At 42.5% G+C, this 20907-nt stretch overlaps 1 protein-coding gene across 1 annotated transcript in view; it reads left to right on the top strand.

Moving 5' to 3' along the window:
- Nucleotides 1-3502: 3502 nt before the first annotated feature.
- LOC309665304 (contactin-associated protein-like 3) overlaps nucleotides 3503-20907 on the top strand; it is a gene marked incomplete at its 3' end in the record, with an annotated part of 117197 nt that continues 99792 nt past the window's right edge. Inside the window, exons 1-2 of the mRNA XM_082478938.1 lie at nucleotides 3503-3542; nucleotides 15717-15885. Coding sequence (XP_082335064.1) covers nucleotides 15727-15885 — 159 coding nt within the window. The remainder of the gene's footprint in view (nucleotides 3543-15716; nucleotides 15886-20907) is intronic.

Below are 20907 nucleotides of genomic sequence, written 5' to 3'. Positions count from 1 at the left end.
GTAGTCAAATGTGTGGGTTGGTTTTGTCTGTGGATGTTTGTGTCTGAAGGGAGGTCGTGCCTGTGTTTTTGTGAGAGCGTGTAAGAGTGAGTGTTGTACTTGGAGGGTGTTGAGATGTGACGCAGGCATACTCAAGGAGTTGGTGGTTAGGTGTTTGTAATTTGGTGTTTGGGGAATATGTTTACATGTGTTTTTTTCACCCATGAATTTGGGGATTTATGTGTGTCTAATGGTGGATTTGGAAGGATTATCTGCATATGCATAAGGGCAATGTCAGGAAAAGTAGTGGTGTATATTACTTTGGGTGTCCAGTCTGTTTATTTTGTATATTTGGGGAATGTAGGATGATCATTTGTGTATTCAGGGCATGTTGTATGGTTATGGGGTGTTTGGGTGTGTGCATTTTCAGGAGCTGTCTATGTATATTTGGATGTGTAGAGGGCAAGTCTGTGGCTATTTTATGGGACTGGTGGATGTTGTATATGTAGGTATGTTGTGTTTGTATGATTCTGTATTCTGCAAGATGGCAGAGTTAGTTCTGTGTAAGAGGTTGGGAATGTGGGGTTATATATATGCCAGTAGTGTGGTACTGTATGTGTATTTGGAACAAAGGGCATATAGGATGATATTATTGCATATTTGTAGTGTTCTGGGTAATTGTGGTTGCATTTGGGACTTGTGGAGAGTTATGTGTTAAATGAGTTTGTGTGTGTATTCAAGGGGCATGGCCACTTGGAGGAATATTTGCTGAGGCTGTGCATTTGTAATTTTCAGTAGGAGCCTCTGAAGCTTATGTATTTTGGGAAGTGAGTATATGTGTATCTGATAAAGAGGTGGGGTTCTATGTTTCTACAGGGAAGTTGGACAATTGCATTTCTATGTATTAGAAATATGTGATACGGGTATTTGTGAGTACTTGCATATGTGTGAGCTGGCTCCTAATAGCTAGGGATAATTTGATATATGGAAGTTGTTTCATAAATGGTTTGCTGGAGACACTTCCATGTATCTTACTTGTGTATTCTAATCTGTGTGTGTGTCCATCATCAGGTTCATGCATTATCAAAGTTTGTTCATAAGGTATGGAATTGTTAGGAGTATTCAAAGTGTATTTCTTTGGAGAATGCTAGGGTGTTTATACATGTGTTTGGTAGGAGTAAGAGGTGGTCTGTCTATATATTCGGGGTGAGGGTAGAAATATATATATATATAAACACCCCCACACATATACAGTTTATATGTTGGGGTAGTGGCGGGGAGCTTGTGTTCTGGAGAGGTAGCATAATGTATAGTGTTTGGGAGGGGATCTGTATGTTCAGGGCTTGGGAATATTTGCATGTGTGTGTCCATAGGTGTGTGAGAATTGTGTATGTATAATAGTAAGACTGCAGAGGTTTTGAGTGTGTCTGAGCATTTGGGGTGTACACTCATGAGTAGTTTGTGGGTGTGTGTATTTGTGATTTGTGAGTATAGCAGGAGGCTTAGAGTCCTCTATGGGTCTATTTCAACATGTAATGCCTGAAGAATTGAGTGGTGTTGCTTGTATGTGTTCTCAGTATTAGTGAGGTGGACTTATATGTACCGTTGACCCTTGAACTACACACGTTTGAACCACACGGGTCCACTTATAGTGGATTTTTTTTCCAGTAAATACTACAGGACTACTACACGATCCATGGATGCAGAACCACTGCATGGAGGGTTGGCGCCCTAACCCCCAAGTTGTTCAAGGGTCAGCTGTATTTGATAAGTATAGGTTATTTGTGGCTGTGTGTGTTTTTGAGTTCCTGGGGCTTCTGGGGTATGTATTCTGGGGGATGTGAGAGTTTAGTTTGTGTGTTTGGAAACCAGTAGACGGTGTAGGTTATGTGTGTGTGCAGGAATCCTGGAGTATATGTATTTTAGGGCTGTGGGACTGCATATGGGTCTTTTTTGGGTTGCACGTGAGACAGTTGTGTAGTTGGTGAGCCTGTGTGTTTAGGTACTCAGTGTGTACATCTGGATGGCATATTGGTTGCACGTGTTTGTTTTCAGGCCCATGTTGTGCGTGTATATATAGTTGTGAGAGTGGAATGTGAATATTCAGGGTGAGCAAGGTTTCGTCTGTAAAAATTTAGATAGTAAGAGGTGGTCTGTTTGTGTATTTATTCAGGGTGAGGGTAGAAATGTGTGTGTTCAGGATATATATATATGTATGTATATGTACAAACACATATGTATATGTGGTATCCTTTTGGTTCTATATCTGTGGTGGGAGTTGAGGGGTCTACTTGGGGTGTAAGTGGATTGTGTGCACAAATTCATAGGAAAAGGTATGGGATGTGCTGGAACTGGTTCATACTATCTTGGGATAGTCAATGGTGCATATCTCTTCCCAGCTCTGTGTTCAGTGATGTCAGGTGGGTAGCTTGAAATTGGTCATGCTGGGAATATTTATACCATGTAGATAGCATAAGTGAAGTCTTTCCCACCTTTCTCAGAGAGTTTTTTAGCGCTTCCCAGCAGACCACTGATGTGCGTGTTTGGATGTATGTATGTATGAAGCAAGAATATTTGGGCATCGGTGGATACGTATGGGACACCCATGTGAATTGTGAGTGGGGCACCTGGGGCTATGGGCCCCTGTATATGTGCATTGACCCTGGTAATTGTGAATCATTGCATTGCTCCTATCAGGTTGGTCTGTTCTTTAGGGCCAAAGAATCCCCATAAATGTTGTAGATTCCCAGTAGAAATCATGCAGATGGATACAGGGGTGTCTGTACCTTAGGCAGGTGGACACTCCTTCAGCATTTGGGTGGTCCTAGCATCTGTGTCCCTAGAAGGGGGGGCCTGGTGGACAGATGGCCATGCAGAGCAGAACCTTCACAGGTGTGTTGTTGGCGTGACAGGCAGCAGTCAGAAAGTCACGGGGCTTCCTGGATAGGAGGTCAGATGACCAAGGGCTCTCCCAGGAAAATACCCTGAGAATCAGTTGGACAGCCACAGGCGTTACTGGCTCTTCTGGGGCACAGCTGACGTGCAAGGACACCCTCCACATGGGGTCCAGAGCCACGTGTCCCTGAGCCCAACTGCCCCAGGGTGGTGGGAACTGTTGCATATCAGGCTGGTCAACTGTATCACTAGGTCTCAACCAACCTGTCTCCATGGAAATCTAAGTCCTCAGGGGTAGGCAGGACCTCTAGGGATCAGTGAGCTGACTAGGACAGGGGTGGGGAGGCTTTGTCCCTGAGGGAGAGTTGGGGACTGAGACCTGGAGAGCCTGGGGAGTCCCACTCTGAGGAGATATGGCTCTGATGTTCCCAAACCCTTTAGCCATGTTCTCTGTTCTTTTCTGAAGGCTCATGATGCTTCTAGCAGTGGGAAGCTTATCTCAGTTTCATGTTTCTCTGATAGGATGAACTGACCCTTTTATTCACTATTCTACATCGAGCTGCAAACCCATCAGATGGAAACACGTGATCATTGTGGCCACCAGCTGACCCCACAGCCACCTTGTGCCTCCTTTGGACCCACCCAGGAATTTCTGAGCCTTCTTTATGGTGAGTCTTGTGGCCTTTTCTCCCTCATTGGGAATCCTCCTGCCAATAAAACATGCTGTGAATGTTAACAAAAGGAAACCTCAACTAGAATTGGAGTCTGGAAGGCCCGTAGAGGGAGCTCTCATGCCGTGTCACTCATCATCCATGACCCCAACAGGAAGAGGTCATTCACTGACCCCAAACAGGAAGTGCAACCACTTTACTACCCCAGCTGGAGGAGGGAAGACTTCCTTCCTGGCCAGCAACAAGAAATAGAAAATAGAAATAGCTAATAGAAAATTCCGCAGTTTAGCCAATGAGAAGCCATTGTCACCTGAAGTTTCACTTTCCTCCAGTGAACTTTCATTTTTTCCCTTGATGATGACTTTCTTTCCTTGTCCCACCCTCTTTACTTTAAAATCCTTCTGGGACTTTCCTGGTGGTCCAGGGGCTAAGACTCTGCTCTTCCAATGCACGGGGCATGGGTTCGATCCCTGGTCTGGGAACTAAGATTTCCACATGCCATGTGGCGTGGCCAAAAAACAAAAAGCCTTCCATGTTGTGTAACCCGTTGGAGTATCTCCCTTTCTATCAGATGAGATGCTGCCTGATTCATGAATCGTTTAATAAAGCCAATTTATTCAAACTTCAAAGTAAATCTTCACATTTACTCAGTTAAATTTTGTTTTTTAATACATTGTTGGCATTCAGAGGTGGCCACTAACAGTTTAATATGTATCCCTCCAGAAATGTTCTGTATAAAAATAGGTATGTGCACTTTTCTAAAATCCACTCTCATGATTCCTCTTGCTAACAGGATGATTTTATGATTAAGTGCTTATCTTTTTAAAAAGAAAAAGATAAATATATTGGTGGCAGTGATGGGATCTGTAGCAAATTTCTGATAACATTTGGGACAAGGAGAAACAGGTGTGGTGCCCACAACTCCTTTGAGTTCACTGTCTTTCTTGCCATTCCTGAAGGTTGTTGGTAAGCTCCTCTTGGTTTGAGCTCCATTCTCTTTGATTGAGTTTGTGCTCGCCATCAAATTGGCTTTCCTTTACAGGGCAGGTCAGTTTGGCTGGTAGAGGATTCTCCCTGAGGCCAAACCCCTAGCCTTTCAGATGGAAATTCCCAGGGCACAGTAACATCTCTTGGTTATTGCCAGTATATTTTTGAGTGGGAAACCCTAGCCCCTAATTTTGTTCCCTGGATTCCACATTGGGCACTGCTGGCAGTGTAGTCTGCACTTGCCCATCTGTTTGGAATCAGCCCTCAGTTTCCATGCTTGGAACTGTTGGTGGCGGCTATAGTTCTCCATTTTGTTTGGCATCAGTTTGCAGTCCCCATTCCTTGGGATTTGCTGGTTGGATCTTTTTCCTCAGTCCAGGGATCCCTGGGAATTGGTGGTGGTGCATACCAGGCCTTCTTTTGGCCAGGACATAGTGACATCTCTTTGTTACTGCTGATATATTAAGGCGCAGTTCTTTTGTGTGTTCTTTTGGGTTGACAAAGGCTAGCTAAGGAAATGAGATCCTTTATCACCAGAGTTGAGAATGCCAGCTTCTGGCACACCTGCTTATTTTATATTTGAGAACTATGGTCCTGGAGGCAGTAGATATTTAGAAAGATGGCAAAGTTATACTAATATTGATCTAGAATTACAATGGTCATTGTGGGGAATGTTCCAGTTAGACAAGATTGTTCATTTGAGGAAAACTCTGGAGAGCAAGGGTTCCCAAATTGGACAGGGAGAATGAGATGCCTGCTTTAATTGGTATGTAAAAGTTTACAGAAGGTTTCAAGATTCCAACATAGCTTCGTTTAGAGCTATGTTGGAACAGAAAGCTAATGAAAAATTAAAGAGACAAAAGGTACCTGAAACAAAAGACCATAGGACGGATGTGACTGCAGATTGAACTCCTACTGTCCCCCCCTTTCCTTTTTCACCTGAGTACTCTTGTTTTACTCATTTTCTGTCTGAAATACTTTTCTATTCCCAAGAGAATATTTAACGATTGCCATGTAAAGTAAAACTACCTGAGGTTGCAGGTGAGCCCCCTCAGGTGTCCTTTACCCCTTGGTCAAAGACTGAACTGAGAGCTATAGTCAAAGAATTCTCTAAACCTAGGGAGGAACTCCCAACATTTTTTGAAGAATTTAGAGTCACTGTCACGGCCTATGTCCCCAAACTGCTAGATCTTTATCCGCTTGTACACATGTTGGTAGGACTGGGGGAAGCCCCAGAATGGACGCGGGAAGCAAAATGACATAATCCCTAGGATGATATTCAAGATCCTCAACCTAAAAAGGCTTGCAGGATAACAACTAACCTTTTATAAGCTATTCCTAAAATCTTCCCTGCTCACACTTGGTCTATTATTAATTGGCCTAATAATGATTGGCCTGTTATTCACTCATACAAACAAAAGAGGGGTGAATCTGTGGAAGACTTTAGAGCCAGTTTGTAGGCTCTCTTTTTACAGCATTTGGGGTTGCAAGCAATGAAAAGGCCACTCAGCCTACTTTAATTGCCCTCTTTGTAAATGGATTATCTTCTGAGATTAGTGGATTGATAAAAGGGCAGAAAATAGGCTGGGAGGCTGTAGGCCTGACTGAACTCCTGACTGTAGCTGAGCGTTTTGAAAGGACCTTGGAGCAAGATCACAAACAGAAATCCACCAAGCTCTTAGCCTTACAGTTACAACAGCTCTAAGGCAAGAGACACAAAATAACACCTAGGCCTCCCCCATTACAACCTCCTAGGGGTTCATGATCAATTCGATGACCCAAAGTTGATGTTTCATTTGTAATCAGTGAGGACACTAGAAAAAAAGGTGTCCTCAAAGGTCCTATGCAAACTCTTCACAAATGCTCTCATATCTGTCTCAAAGGGAGGGCCCCCCACCATGACCCTCTCCCCTAGTTGGCAGAACTCCAGAGGTTCTCTGGTAAACTATTACCAGCAATTACCTTAAACAGCCCAGAGGAAAATAGAATGAAAATTGATGAAAAACTGCCAAATTTTAGTTGATACTGGAGCTATGCTTTCTACTGTAAAGCCCACTCTCATATTTTACTTTGAAATCTGCATTAAACCCTAACCCTAACTGTAAACATAATTACCTAACCCTTTAACACCCTAGCCCTAGCCCTAACCAGAGCTGTGCTTTCTACTCTAAATCCCACCCTCAAAGAACAACAGGTCCCTCTGAGTCAAGAGGATGTTTCCATAGTGGGAGTACCTAAGAAAGTTCAGAGAGAATTTTTATCTCAACCAAGATTCCTTTTTGCTATGCAATATAGCCCCAGTTAATCTATTCGGTAGAGATCTCTTTTCTAACTTAAAAGGGCCAGTACATTTTGCCTCCAGTGGAGATCTCACCTTAAAATTTCCTGATCAACTTGAACCTGATTATTTATGTTCCTTACAATCTGTCCTGGACATAAAAGAGGAAGTTCAGCACAAGTTCTCTAATTTGATGGAGATGCCTGCAAATTTGGGGGCTACTTCTGACAGTGTTAACATCAGAAGAATAAAAAAAATGCAAACCTATAAAGATTCAGATAGATGTAGCTAAACCTCTCCCTAGGTTTCCTCAACAACTATTAAAGCCTGCGGTCATACAAGGTCTCACACCTATTGTAGAAGACTTAATTTCCCGGGAGGTAGTCATTCCTGTACTCGTCCCTGCAGCATGCCAATCTTGCCTGGTTGGAAACCTGGCAGGATGGCGATTTGTCCAGGACTTGGGAGCTGTTAATAAAAATAGTTATTCCCTGTTTTCCTGTTGTTCCAAACCTAGCCACCCTTCTGTCACAAGTTTCAACTGACTTGGAATGGTGTACTGTTGGAGACCTTTGTTCACCTTTCTTCAGCATCCCGGAGACCCAACAGCCAATATCTATATGCCTTTACTTGGAACAATCAACAATATACCTGCACTTTTATGCCTCAAGGGTTCACTGGGACCCCTTCTTTTTTCTCCCAAGTACCTCACCAAGATTTAAGTACCCTCTAGTTCCCTGAGAAATCCACCTTTTTACCATATGGAGATAACCTCCTGCTGTACTCAGCTACTGTAAAGATTCCATAAGGCATGCATAAAAGATTCCATTTATTTGCTGCAACAGTTAGCTGAGAAAGATCACAAAGGAAAAATTACAATTATCTCTAGACACTGTTCATTACCTAGGACATAATCTAAGCACTGAAGGAATTCAGCTATCTGCAGAGAGAATTCGGCTGATACAGGAACTTCCTAGACTCACAACTAAGTGCTAGCATTGTGGATTTCTAGGTTTAGCTGGTTATTGCAAGCTCTGGGTTCCAAATTTTTCTCTGTTACCTCTTCCACTCTATGAACTTATTAAAGATTTCGTCCCTGAATCCTTTGCTTGGGAAGATAAACATAAGCAGGCTTTTACAAGGCTAAAACAAGTACTGCAAGAGCTGCCTGCCTTAGGGTTACCCAAATGATCAGGTTCAGGTTGATTCGGAAACTTTAAGGTGAGATCTCCACTGGAGGCAAAATATATTAGCCCTTTTAAGTTAGCAAAGAGATCTCTACCTAATAGATTAACTTTAGGTTATTCAAAACCTTTTACTTGATTTGTGCATGAATGGCATAATCAGGCCCCGCGGAACTATGTGAGCATGGTAGTAAACATAGGCCTTTTGCCTATTATAGCATGCAACTTGAGTCAGTTGCTTATGCCTATCTCAGTTGTCTTAAGGTTATAGCCACAAGTGCAAATTTAGTGGAAGCCTTGGCAGATTTGACTCTAGAAAATGAAGTTTATTTGCAAACTCCATACATTGTCCACAGTCTTCTTAACTCTGAATTGGCAACGTTTCACTGCAAGTGTCACTAGATTCACTTCCTGTGAAATCCTGCTTTCACCACCTAATCTTTATCTTAAACTTTACAACGTTCTCCATCCTGCTGCACTACTACCTCTGTCTCACAAAGGTGAGGACCATGACTGCAAGGTAACAGTGTCCCATGGGAATTCCCTGGTAGGCCATTGCTTAGGACTCCGAGCTTCCACTGCAGGGAGCGCGGGTTCGATCTCTGGTCGAGGAACTAAGATCCCACAAGCCACGTGGCGCAGCCCAAAACAAAAACAAACACAAAACACAAAAACAAAACAAACAAAACAATGTCCCATTTTGTGACACCGTGTCCTGAGTAAAGATGTTACCAAGTCCAAGCTTGCTGTGCTTGCCGCATGACAGGCCAATAAATGGGAGATGAGGTGTTGAGGCAAGGAATATGACTTGCCCGCTCGGGGTGCCATGATGCCCCTGGTAGAGCTGCCTCTGTCACGGGTTAGGGCTGTGTGGGGAACTCATGGATGTATGTTTGGGGTATAGGACGGTTTGGGGTAATAGTAAAGCTGTGTAGAGACTGTGTATGTGTGATCTGGGGAGAGATGAGGGGCCTGAGTGCCTTTATGAGTGTTCGGTTGGTGTAGCATGGTGCGGCTGGGTGGTGGGGCTGGTTCTGGGTGTTTTGAGGCTCAGTGTGCAGGCATTTGAGAAGAGGTAGGAGTATGCATTTTAATGCTTTGTGTGTTGGATCTGTGTGTATTCAGAGTATAGGGGTGTATACATATGCTTATCCTGTAGGGTAAGAGTTTAGGGAGTGTATTTTTGGTGTGGAGGAATTTGCAGAGACTGGGGATGTCAGTGTAAATTGGGGTTGTTAGCTGTGTGTGTATAATCAGGGGATGTGACAGAGGCTGTTTATGGTATCTCAAGAGGGAGATGGGTGTATGTTTGTATTGGGGGTGTGAGTTCATCATGTGTTCTGGGGGGAGTATTTAGGAGAAAGTTGGAAACATTGTGTCTCTCTGATGGTATTTTGTGTTTGTCTCAGCTTCTGAGGCATTGTACATACGTGGATGTTCACAGCTGTGGGGGGACTGTATGTGTTATATTTAGATTTGGGGGGTTGTGTCTTATATTAAGAAGTATGTGAGTTTGGTTTGAATGTATTTGGCTATTGTTGAAGGGTTTGTGTGTTTGCATTGGGGGGTTATATGGGGTTGGGTGGATTTTTGTGGGATGTGAGGATTTAGGTGTTTGATTATCGGGGGCCGTTGGGGGTGTGTTTTTGTATTCAAGACTGTGGCTGTGATTTTATTGGGGTTTGTAGTGCATGTATACTGGAGCAGGAGGGTTCTGGGCACACAGGCATCTGCTTATAGGTAGGGAGTTTGTGTGTTTGAGGATGTTTGGAGCTCTGTGGGGCTGTGTGATGGTGGCACAGGCGACTGTGGGCAGGTGGAGTGTGTGTTGGGCTGGAAGGGAAACTCGAGGGCATGTTGGTGACTGTGAGGCGCCCATGTGAACTCCCACGTGGACTGACCTTTGTTCCTTCTGACCTTCTATGGCTTGTACCCATCCTGATCTTCTGTGGCAGCTACTCCCCTGGAATGGTCAGCAATACTCTGCTCATTCTTAGCCAGATGAGTCAGGAAATGTCACTTCCTCTGGCAGCTGGATGTGTCTCTTGCAAGTGAGTGGTCCTGGAGTTCAGGGTGCAGGACTGGTGGACAGATGCAGAGTGAGGCTGATTCCCCCGTGAGCCCTCTCCTCAGTGAGGTGGCCAGGAGGTCAGGGCTGTATCTCCAGAGGGTCAGACATGGCCAGTCCTCTCTAGAATGTGCTGGAGGGGCCAACTCATTGAACGGACCCTGCCAGGAGATAAACAGACCCCGAGGACAATTCCTAAGGGAGAAGTCTCTACCTACCCATCTTCCACTTTCTCCTTTGGATGGCCTCTACCACAAGATAAAAGCTAAGCCCCTTCACACGGCCCTTCTTGGCCTGGTCTTACTGACCGGCCAGTGTCTCCCCACATCCTGGCTCACTCTGGGCCCTCTGGTGATACCAGCATGAGGCCCCCCTGCATGTCAGTTCTCACCTCCTTGCCTTAGCCCTTGCTGCCCTTGCTGTTTGCCCTGCTCTTCCTCCCCCAAGGCCGTGAGTCACCTTCTCCCGGTGGGAAGGATCCACTGAAAATGCAACTTTGGGTAATTACTGCATCACCTGAGTCTCTAGCACGTGCCAGGCACTATGACGCTTGCCAAATCCATAAAAACCCCACAAAGCGGATGTGCTATTAGTTGCACTTTGCAGGTGATGAAGCTGAGGTTCAGAGGTGAGCAACTATGACCAAGTACCCTGTATGTACCAGAATATCAATCAGACTGCTCAACATATCCAATAAAGCCAAACATTAGTTTAGTCAGGACGCCTAGATGTCAGGCTGTAAAGGCGCAAAATATGTCCCAGCAAGAGAAGGAGCAGTGCCAAGTACCCCAGCAAAGAAGCAGAGTTCATATCCTGCTTTCTTAATCAAAATAGCTGCAGATCAACCCACAGTTTCCTACTCTGTTAATAGGAGGAAAATACCAATGTGCGTTGTCCTATAAAACTACCTTAAGACAGTATGTATGATCCCGAGTTCTTTGGTAATGACCCCAAATCATCATCATGAAGTTGGGATACTTCTTAAAACACTGCAAGTCTTACACACTGGCATGTAGAATCTGTAAAGTCAGTTCTTTGGGTAATGATGGTAGATAGAAGTGGCCCAGAAGGACAGAAGACAGAAAATAGAGCAGAAACTATTTGTCCAGAGGTGACAATGGGTCGTAGCCAAGGTTCAAGCATTACTAGGGAGGTGGTGAAAATAGTAATGGGCATAGAGTGTAATAAGTCAAGGATATCTCATGTAGTTTCCAATGAAAGTTTGTGAAAGACATATAACTAAAAAGATAATAGTCTGGGAGGTGAAATAGTACAAAACATTTGATTTATGTTTTACAAGGATAAAAGAAGATAGAAATGAACATTAAAGAAGTCGGTCAAATAGAAAAACTGTAAGATGGTAATAACCTCACAATATGATGAGGCAACTTAGATTTATTTTGTTTAAATAAATTGGTAGACTATATTTAGAGTAGTTTTAAGTTTAAAGAGAATTTGAGCAGAGTATAGAGTTCCCATACACCCCCTCACATCTATTCCCCAAACCAAAGTTTCCCCTATTAGTAACGTCTTGCAGTAGCGTGGGAAATTTTTTACAATTGATGAGCCAAAGTTCATACATTACTGTTAACTAATATCCATAGTTTACATTACAGTTTACTCTGTTGCATATCCTATGGGTTTTGACGAATGTATGACAAGCGTTGACCATTACAGTATCATACAGAATAGTTTCAGTGCCCTACCTTTTCCAGGATGTCATATAGCTGAAATCATACAGTATGTATCCATTTCAGTTTGGCCTCTTTCATTTAGCAATATGTGTTTAGGGTTCCTCCATGTCTCTTCCATTTAGTACTCTTATAACTCAAGCTGCCATAACATAATACTATAGGCTTGGTGACTTTAACAACTCACAGTTCTAGAGGCTTGGAAGTCTAAGATCACGGTGCTGGCCAATTCAGTGCCTGGTGAGGGCTCTCTTCCTGGCTTGCAGACAACTGTCTTTTCACTGTGTCCTCACATGGTGGAGAGAGACAGAAAAAACTCTCTGGTTTCCTCTTACAGGGGCACTAATAGAGCCTAATCCTCATGACATCATTTAATCTCATTACCTGCCAAAGGCCTCATCTCCAAATACCATCACTTTGTTAGAGCTTGAATATATGAATTTTGGGGGGACAGAATTCAGTTGATAGCCTCATTCTTCTAACAGTATAAAATATGACGAATAAAGAAAGCTCATCATTAAATTATCTCTTTTCTAGAGTTTCTGTCCCCATGTAGTTATCAACTCCTGGGTAAGATAGCCTGGGAAAGCAAAATTTTAAAAAACACATGAACAAGCTTTTTTGAATCTCAAAATGATTTGAAGGCAAGAAACAGTGTTTGAGAGAAAATTGGGGAACCTTACTTGCATAAGAAAAGGTGATATTCCTGTTCAGAGTTGAATGCCATTTTGGAGCCAGTCAAGCCAGGCTGAGGAAGCACATTCTAAGCAGAAGCAATAAAAATTGTGTGCAAAGAGCCAGGCTTGTTCTAGAAATTAAACAAGCCCCACTGTGAATGTGGAAGAGTGAATGAAGGGATGAGAAGCAGGATAGGTGAATGGAAACTAGGTTACAGAGGCCTATGAGTACAGATGGGCATATGCATGTAAGAACACTACTCATGGCAGGGAAAGAACCACCTGTATGTATCAGAAAGAACAAGTTCTTAACACTCACAAAGGGGAAAAAAAAAAAGAAAGCCTGGTCTTCCCAGCTAGAATGGAAAACTGTTTAATACATGAGTATTCAGAATAGTTTTCAATCCTGAAATGTGGGGAAAACTTAACATGGTCTAAACATTACTTGGGTTCCACCTAAAAAGCTTAAAAGCAAGACTCAGAAGGATAAAATTATTTTTAAGTAATTTAACTGCATCCCAGAACAAAGTTCAAGAATATGTACAGAAATACTAAAATATTTAGCACCAGAAAAAGAAAATCTACAGTGACTGTCATCCAATAAAAAAATTACCAGGTATATCAAGAAGCAGGAATATAGAACCACAATGAAGGGGAAAAAACCTAATTAAAACTGACCCAGAAATAGAAAAATTAAAGCATTAGTAGACAACAAAACTAAAGTAGATATTATAATTATATTTCATATTTTCAAGAAGCTACAGGAGGGATTGGACATGTAAAGGAAGGTATTTTTTAAAAAGCAAATCAAAGTTTTAGAGATTAAAACTAAAATAGCTGAGATTAAAAGTACATTGGATAGAATTAACAGTAGATTAGACATTGCAGAAAAGAATTAGTTAACTGAAGAAAAAGCAATATACATTATTCAAAATAAACACACAAAGAAAAGAAAAAAAACTTTAAAAAGATATGAATATCAAGAGAATGGGAAGTCAAGTCATAGATGGGGAGAAAAAATTTGTAAAAGACAAATCAGATAAAGGATTGGTATGAAAATATACAAAGAACACTTACTGCTTACCACTAAAAAAAGAGGACAACCTGATTAAAAGTGGACAAAAAATCTAAACTGACACCTCAGTAAAGAAGATATAAAATATCAAATAGGCATATGACAAGATGCTCAACACCTTATGTGTTTGGAGAACTGCAAATTAAAACAGCAATGAGAAACCACTATGCAGCTATGAAGAGGACAAAAATTCAGAACACTGACAACACCAAATGCTGGTGAGGCTGCAGAGCAGTAGGAACTCTCATGATTGCTGTAGGGAATGCAAAATGGTACAGACTCTTTGGAAGACAGTTTGGCAGTTTAATAAAAGAGTAAATATACATTTACCATAAAATGCAGCAATCAAGCTCTTTGGTATATACCCCAAAGAGCTGAAAATTTACGTCCATACAAAAGCCTGCACATGAATGATTGTGGCAGCTTTATTCATAATTGCCAAAAATTAGAGGCAACCAAGGTGCCCTTCCATAGATGGATGGATTAAAAACAAACAAACAAACAAACAAAAACCTGTTCCACATTCATACAATGGAATATTATTCAGCAACAAAAGGAAATAAACTACCCATGAAAAGACATGGAGGAACTTAAATGCATATTACTAGGTGAAATAAACCAATCTGAAAGGGCTACGTACTGTATAATTCTTAACTATATGATATTTTAGAAGGCAAAGCTATGGAGACCGTAAAAAGATCAGTGGTTGTTGGGGGTTTGGGAGGAGGAAGGGAAGAGGAGGTTGAATAGGTGGAACACAGGGGATTCTTAGGTCAGTAAAAGTATTCTGTGTGATATTACAGTGGTGGATACATGTTGTATTAGTCAGAATTCTCCAAAGAAGCAGAACCTATAGAATACATGCATGTGTTTGTAACAGGGAATTAGCTCTTATGATAATGGAAGCTGAGAAATCCCACAGTCTGCCATCTGTAAGCTGGAGGCCCCAGAAAGCTAGTGATATAATTCAATCCTAGTCCAATGGCCTGAGAACCAGGGGAGGTGGTGATATAAATTCCAGTCTGAGGTCAGGAGAAGATGAAATATCTCACCTCACACCATGAGGCAGGAAAAAGGGGCAAATTCTTCCTTCCCCCAGCTCTTGTTCTATTCAAGCCCTCAACAGACTGGATGATGTCCACCCACATTGGGGGGGGGGGCAATCAACTTTACTGAGTCCACCAATTTCAATGCTAATTTCACCTGGAAATTCCCTCACAAAATATACCCAGAAATAATTTTTAATCTGGGTCCCCCATAGCCAGTTAAGTTGACACATGAAACTAATCATCACAAGTCGACCCTGTGTCAACATGACACCCATATGCATCTCCTCAAATCTTACTTAATCCCCAAATAAGACAATAACAAGGTCTTAATTCCACTTAATATGATACAACAATTCTGAGTCCAATCAAAATACACTAACCCTATCCCCAGAAGAGGAGGTAAATCCTTGTGATATAACTTAAAGTACTATAATGTAAAATTAAGAGTACTTACATATTATGATATAAAATCAATACAACTCATGTTACATAATAAGGGAATATGAGAGAGAAAAAACAAATACACACTTAACACAAATATATTCATAGCAAAAAAAAAAAATGGTGTACTCATGACAATTACAGTCCTCGTTTCTGTAAGTGGTCAGTTATAGCTGGTCTTTGTAACTACTTTCTTATACCCATTCTGTATTCTTTCTATCTTCAGCAAGCACCTCAGCAGATCGTGGTTCTTCCCTGGTGGGTGACCAAATCCTTGCTTCTTGAATAGTCTGGGTCATTAGTAGCCCTGCCTAGACTGGGTTGTTGTAGTTTTCCACTGAGCTTAATCAAAGAACATGGTAATACTAAGGGATGCCTTAAGCGATCTACTATATCCAGATACACTTTTCCTTACTTCCGTGTGGAAGAGTAGTCCGCAAGTAGTATCCTTGTAGCAACAAACACTTTCCTTTCCTTCTTTGTCTGTTGATTCAGAGGCATGAGGAGCCCAAGGTAGCTGGGTGTTAGTCTTAACTCCCAGTTCTTTGGAATCATTGCTGTGTCTCCTGGTAGAAGCATTTTCCCCTTTGGAACTAAGACCAGCAGAGCATAAGGTCACAGGAACAAAAAGCAAAAATTTGATAGTGGGTCACTAGGGATAATACTGAAGAGTTGAAAATAACTATTCTCATTTTTGTCTCTTAAAATTCCTGGACCCGAGAATCCTGTCTATGGAAGAAAGAGGACCATATATTGGACTCCAATTCAGAGCATATACAACCCTCTGGAGAACCTTGCCCTGGGACAAGCAGAGGTATTGTCACATAGCCAGCCCTGTAACTGAGTCTTCAGAAGGCCATTCCACCATTCTATCAAGCCTGCTGCTTCAGGTAAGACTAGTGAATTCCAAGGGCCCATTGCCTCACTTCATCTGCTGTGAAATGTATTCCTTGATCTTGAGCAATGCTTGCAGAATCCCATGACAATGATAAGTCATTCTGTAAGATCATGGATGGTAGTTAGGCAGAAGTGACGTATGCAGGAAAGGCAAATCTGTACCCAGAGCAAATGTCTATTCCAATAAGAACAAAATACTGCCCCTTGCACAATGAAAGCTGTCCAGTGTCATCAGTCTGCCACTGACTAGCTGGCTGATCACCCGGGGAATAACACCATATTGAGGGCCCACTGTTGGTCTCTGCTGCTGGTTGATTCTTTTTGATTGGGAATTCAGTAGTGGCTGTAGCCAGGTCAGCCTTGATGAGTGGAAGTCGATATTGCTGAGCCCATGCGTAACCTGCGTCCCTGTCACCATGGCCACTTTGTTGATGAGCCCATTGGGCAATGACAGGGGTGGCTGGGGAAAGAGGCTGACTGGTCTCCACAGAACAGGGCATCCTATCTACTTGATAATTAAAATCCTCCTCTGCTGAGATCACCCTTTGATGATGAGCATTCACATGAGACACAAATATCTTCATGTTTTTCAACTATTCAGAGAAATCTGTTCACATACCTCTTCCCCAATTTTCTTTATGACCAACTTTCCAGTCATGCTTTTTTCAATTCCTGACCACCCAGCGTGTCTGACCATTTCTCCTTCCAAGTGTTTCTCCCTCAGCCAGGTGCATGGCCTCAAGTTCTGCCCACTGGGAGGATTTCTCTTCACCACTGTCCTTCAGAGATGTCTCAGAGAGGGGCTGAGGGCAGTAGCTATCCACTTTTGGGTAGTGCCTGCATATTGTGCAGAACCATTTGTAAACCAGGCCTGCCTGAGTCTCCCTCCGTCAATTAATAGTAGCGAAGTCCCCTTGACGTCATAGGTGCAGGCTGGGAGAGAAAAGGTAGTGTAGCAGAAGTGAGGACTGTGGGCCTTTGAGCTACTTCTTCATGGAACTTACTTGTGCCTTCAAGACCTGCTCTGGCCTGATCACATATATACCATATCCATTTGACGATGGAGTGCTGCTGTGCATGTCCTCTGTTATGGCTTGGTGGTTAAGATACCACTTAGTTCATGATGGGCAGCTCAGGTCACATGGTAACTTGATGGCCCAAGGTGAAGTGTTCAGTCTCTACAAAGTTCAGTAGCAGACCTCTTGTTTCTCAAAAGGAGACTAGTTACCAAAATGATGGGAGGGCCTTGCTCCACAGTTCTTAAGGCCTATGCTTTGATTCACCTATGAGGGCCTTCAAAAGGCTCCAGACAGCATCCTTATTTGCCACAGACATGTCAACACCATTGTGTCTTCTGGATCTTATGGCCCAAGTGGCAAAGCAGCTTGCACTGCAGCCTGGACCTGTTACACAGCCTTCTCTTGTTCTGGGTTCCATCCTAAACTAGCAGCTTTTGGAGTCACTTCATTAAAAAGTCTGGAGTAACACATCCAGATGAGGAATATGTTGCCTCCAAAACCCAAAGAAATCACTAAGAGCTGTGCCTGTGCTTTGGTTGTAGGAGGTGTCAGAGACGACAACTTATCCTTCACCTTAGAAGGGATATCTTGACATGGCTCATACCACTGGGCCCCTAGAAATCTCACTGATGTAGGAGGCCATGGCATTTTGTCTTATCTATTTTCTGTCCTCTGACACATAAATACCTTACCAACAAATCTAGAGTAGTTGCTACTGCTTGTTCACTAGATCCAACCAGCATAGTGTCAGCAATGTAATAGACCAGTGTGATATCTTATGGAAGGGAGAGTCAGGTGTATTTTCTAGCAAACTAAATGATGGCATCAGTCTGGAAAGTTGATATACTCCTGAGGTAGGACAGTGAAGGTGTATTACTGGCCTTGCCAGCTGAAAGCAATCTGCTTCTGGTGGGCCTAATGGACAGGGATGGATAAAAAGGCATTTTCCAGACCAAATACATATACTTACATACCATTTACCAGGGTGAGTGTTAACTTTCTCAAGCAATGAAACCACATCTGCAACAACAGCTACAATTGGAGTCACCACCTGGTTAAGATTATGATAATCTACTGTCATTCTCAAGATCCATCTCTCTTCTGCACAGGCCAGATAGGATGTTGTAGGAATCACCATCCCTGCCTCCTTCAAGTCCTTGATGCTGGCCGTAAACTCTGCAGTCCCTCCATGAATGTGGTATTAAATTTTATTTATTGTTTTCCTAGGTAGAGGCAGTTCTCCTGGCTTTTACTTCGTCTTTCCCATCATAATAACCCTCCCTCCACAGGTCAGGGAACAAATGTGGAGAATCTGCCAGCTGCTAAATATGTCTATACCAAGTATACATTCCAGAACTGGAGAAATAACCACATGATTGGTTTGGAGAACCATTGGGCCCATGGTGAGACAGAACTGAGCTAAAACTCCATTAGTCGCTTGACTTCCATAACCTCTACTCTGACTTTTGGGCCCCTGCAATGTTTTAGGTCTCTTGGAATTAGTATCATTTCAAAGCCAGAGTCAGTTGTTCCCCAAAAGGTCTAATAATTTCCTTTTCCCCAATGCACAGTTACTCTGGTAAAATGCCAAACATCATTCTGGGGAAGGCTGGGGCAAGAATTGACAGTATAAACTTTCAGAGTGCACTGGGGTCCTTCCTCAGTGGGGCCCAGCCTCTCCTTCATTCCAGGGGTTCGGGATCCATAAACTGGCTCATGTCTAGGAATGTATTGAAGGGATGTGACTCTCTGTTTTTATGATTTAGGTTCGACTTTTATTCACTTGACCTAGAACTTTTCTGCTTCTACAGAGAAGTACAAATTTAGTAGGCTTCCTATCTATTTCACTTCTAGGAACACCATGATCAATTAATCAACACCATAAGTCAGCATGAGTCAGACTGTTCTGATTGCTGCTTTGACTCTGCTGTACATTAAGGTAACCATGTCCACTTTGCCTTCAGTGGTTGAATATTGTCACTTGGCCCCTACCACCTCAGGATTCAATTACCCTCTTTGCATTTAGGTTTCCCAATGCAGTGACTGCATTTCCCACTGTGAGGTCTGATCTACAGAGAAAGCAACCATAGAGTATTCAAGGTGTCAACTGAAAAAAAATGCGCAACTTAAAAGTTGAAAATTATGTTGCATTTGGAACATAACTGAGGACTTAAGCCTGGGATACAGCCTCTCAGATAGCTCTGGGGACAGTTCCAAAGAGAAACAGAATATATAGGAGTTTTGCAAAAAAAAACCCAAGTAATCAAACATCAAAACTTTCCTGCTAATTAAAGGAAAACCAGACGTCTCAAGTTAACGATTTTAACACTTTTCTATGTATGGGAAGATGTAAGAATCTGGGCCTAATAAAATTATTCCTTTGATATGCACCTAAACTATCTAGGGCCAGTATCCTGTTTTTCTACATCTTAAATCCCCTCAGGGTGCACTATCAGGGGTGGCTGCAGTGGCTGGTGGCTTGGTGGCTGCAACATCCTTTGTTTACTGGTATGGCAGGTGACATTCTTTGTCCACAAAGGATATTGGGGATCCTCTCATAGATTTATTCCTCACAGTATTGATGGAAGGTAAAACTTCTGGAACCCCCCCAGTCAGGTGAGCAGGTTTTAAGTGACAAATCTACTCTAACATTCCTCTATCCCTAAGCCTCTGAAGCTCTTCTCTAGCTTAAACTGAGGCAAGTCCAGCATTTCCAGGGTACTCATGGGGGGCCACCTTTTGGCCTGTGTTTCAGCCAACCAACCAAGAAAACTGCTAGAGCCCTTTCTAATTCCTCAAGCTGCAACAGTAAATGCAGAAGCCCTATTTAGTGAGCCCATGCATTCAGCCTCATTCAACCTTATAAGGAATTCCTTCTTCCATTTTCCCACACCTTTAGTACTTATTCCCACACATTTCCCAAGATTTTGTCTGTGTAACTTAGAAAATGGAAGTCATTATTTTGGAATGTAATGCACTTCCTCATGAGTCACAGATTGTATCCCACCTTTAGGGACCTGCTGAGCTTGAGTCTAGTTAAAGGTCCAGAAGTAAGGTGGGGTGGTAGGGGTGGGTCCTGAGGAGACTAATAATTATGTTACATGACAATTGCGTCAGGGGAGGCTATGACCCTTTCCTCAGGCAATGCAGGGTTAATCCTCTCAGAAGGAGATGGAAAGGCTGATACCCTGTATGTAGAGAGGCCGCTTCCACTGGGGTTGAGGAAGCCATCTCTGCTGGGGCCGGGGAGGCCAATACCACTGGTGATAAAAGATTCATCACAGTTTAGGGGCTCAATATCCCCAGCTTCATCAGGATCTTCCCACGGGTCCCCATCCCGACTTATAAGATCCAGTTCTTTCCCAATCAATGCCCTCACATTGATTCAACAGTAGATGCCCTTCAAAACTGGGAGTTCAACTTGCATTGTAATTCAGCCAGTTGCAGGATGAGGTTCTGTGATTGATTTCCAGCCCTGTAGCTACAGGAGACAGTGGTCTCCTTCAGGGCACATGGTCATTTATGTGGCACTTGAGCTGGGAGTTCAAATCACCAAGTTCATCCTTTTCTTTCAGTGACATAAGAAGCAACAGAACAACATAATTATATACACTGGTTTTCCAAAAATGTTCAAAAGTATCATATACGTTCATTCCAGAGAAATTAAATTTTATGTCCATGCAAATATCTCTACATGATTGTTTCTAGCAGCTTTGTTTGTAATAGTCCCAAACTAGAAACAATAAAAATGTTCTAGAATAAGTGAATGGTTAAACAAACCGTGGTACATTAATACTATGAAACACTACTTAACAGTAAAAAGGATTAACTACTGATACATGCAAGTACTTGGATGGATCTCAAAAAACATGCTGGATGAAAAAAGCCAACATTTGAGGTTGGTGTTTGAAGGTCACATATTATATGAATACATTTATATAGCATTCTCAAGATGACAAAGAAGGAGACAGATAAGTGGTTGCCAAGTTTTAGGGA

Source organism: Balaenoptera physalus (assembly GCF_965194825.1).
Source record: "Balaenoptera physalus genome assembly, contig: SUPER_7_unloc_5, whole genome shotgun sequence".
Lineage (NCBI taxonomy): Eukaryota > Metazoa > Chordata > Mammalia > Artiodactyla > Balaenopteridae > Balaenoptera > Balaenoptera physalus.
This window is presented reverse-complemented; position numbering and strand designations above follow the sequence as displayed.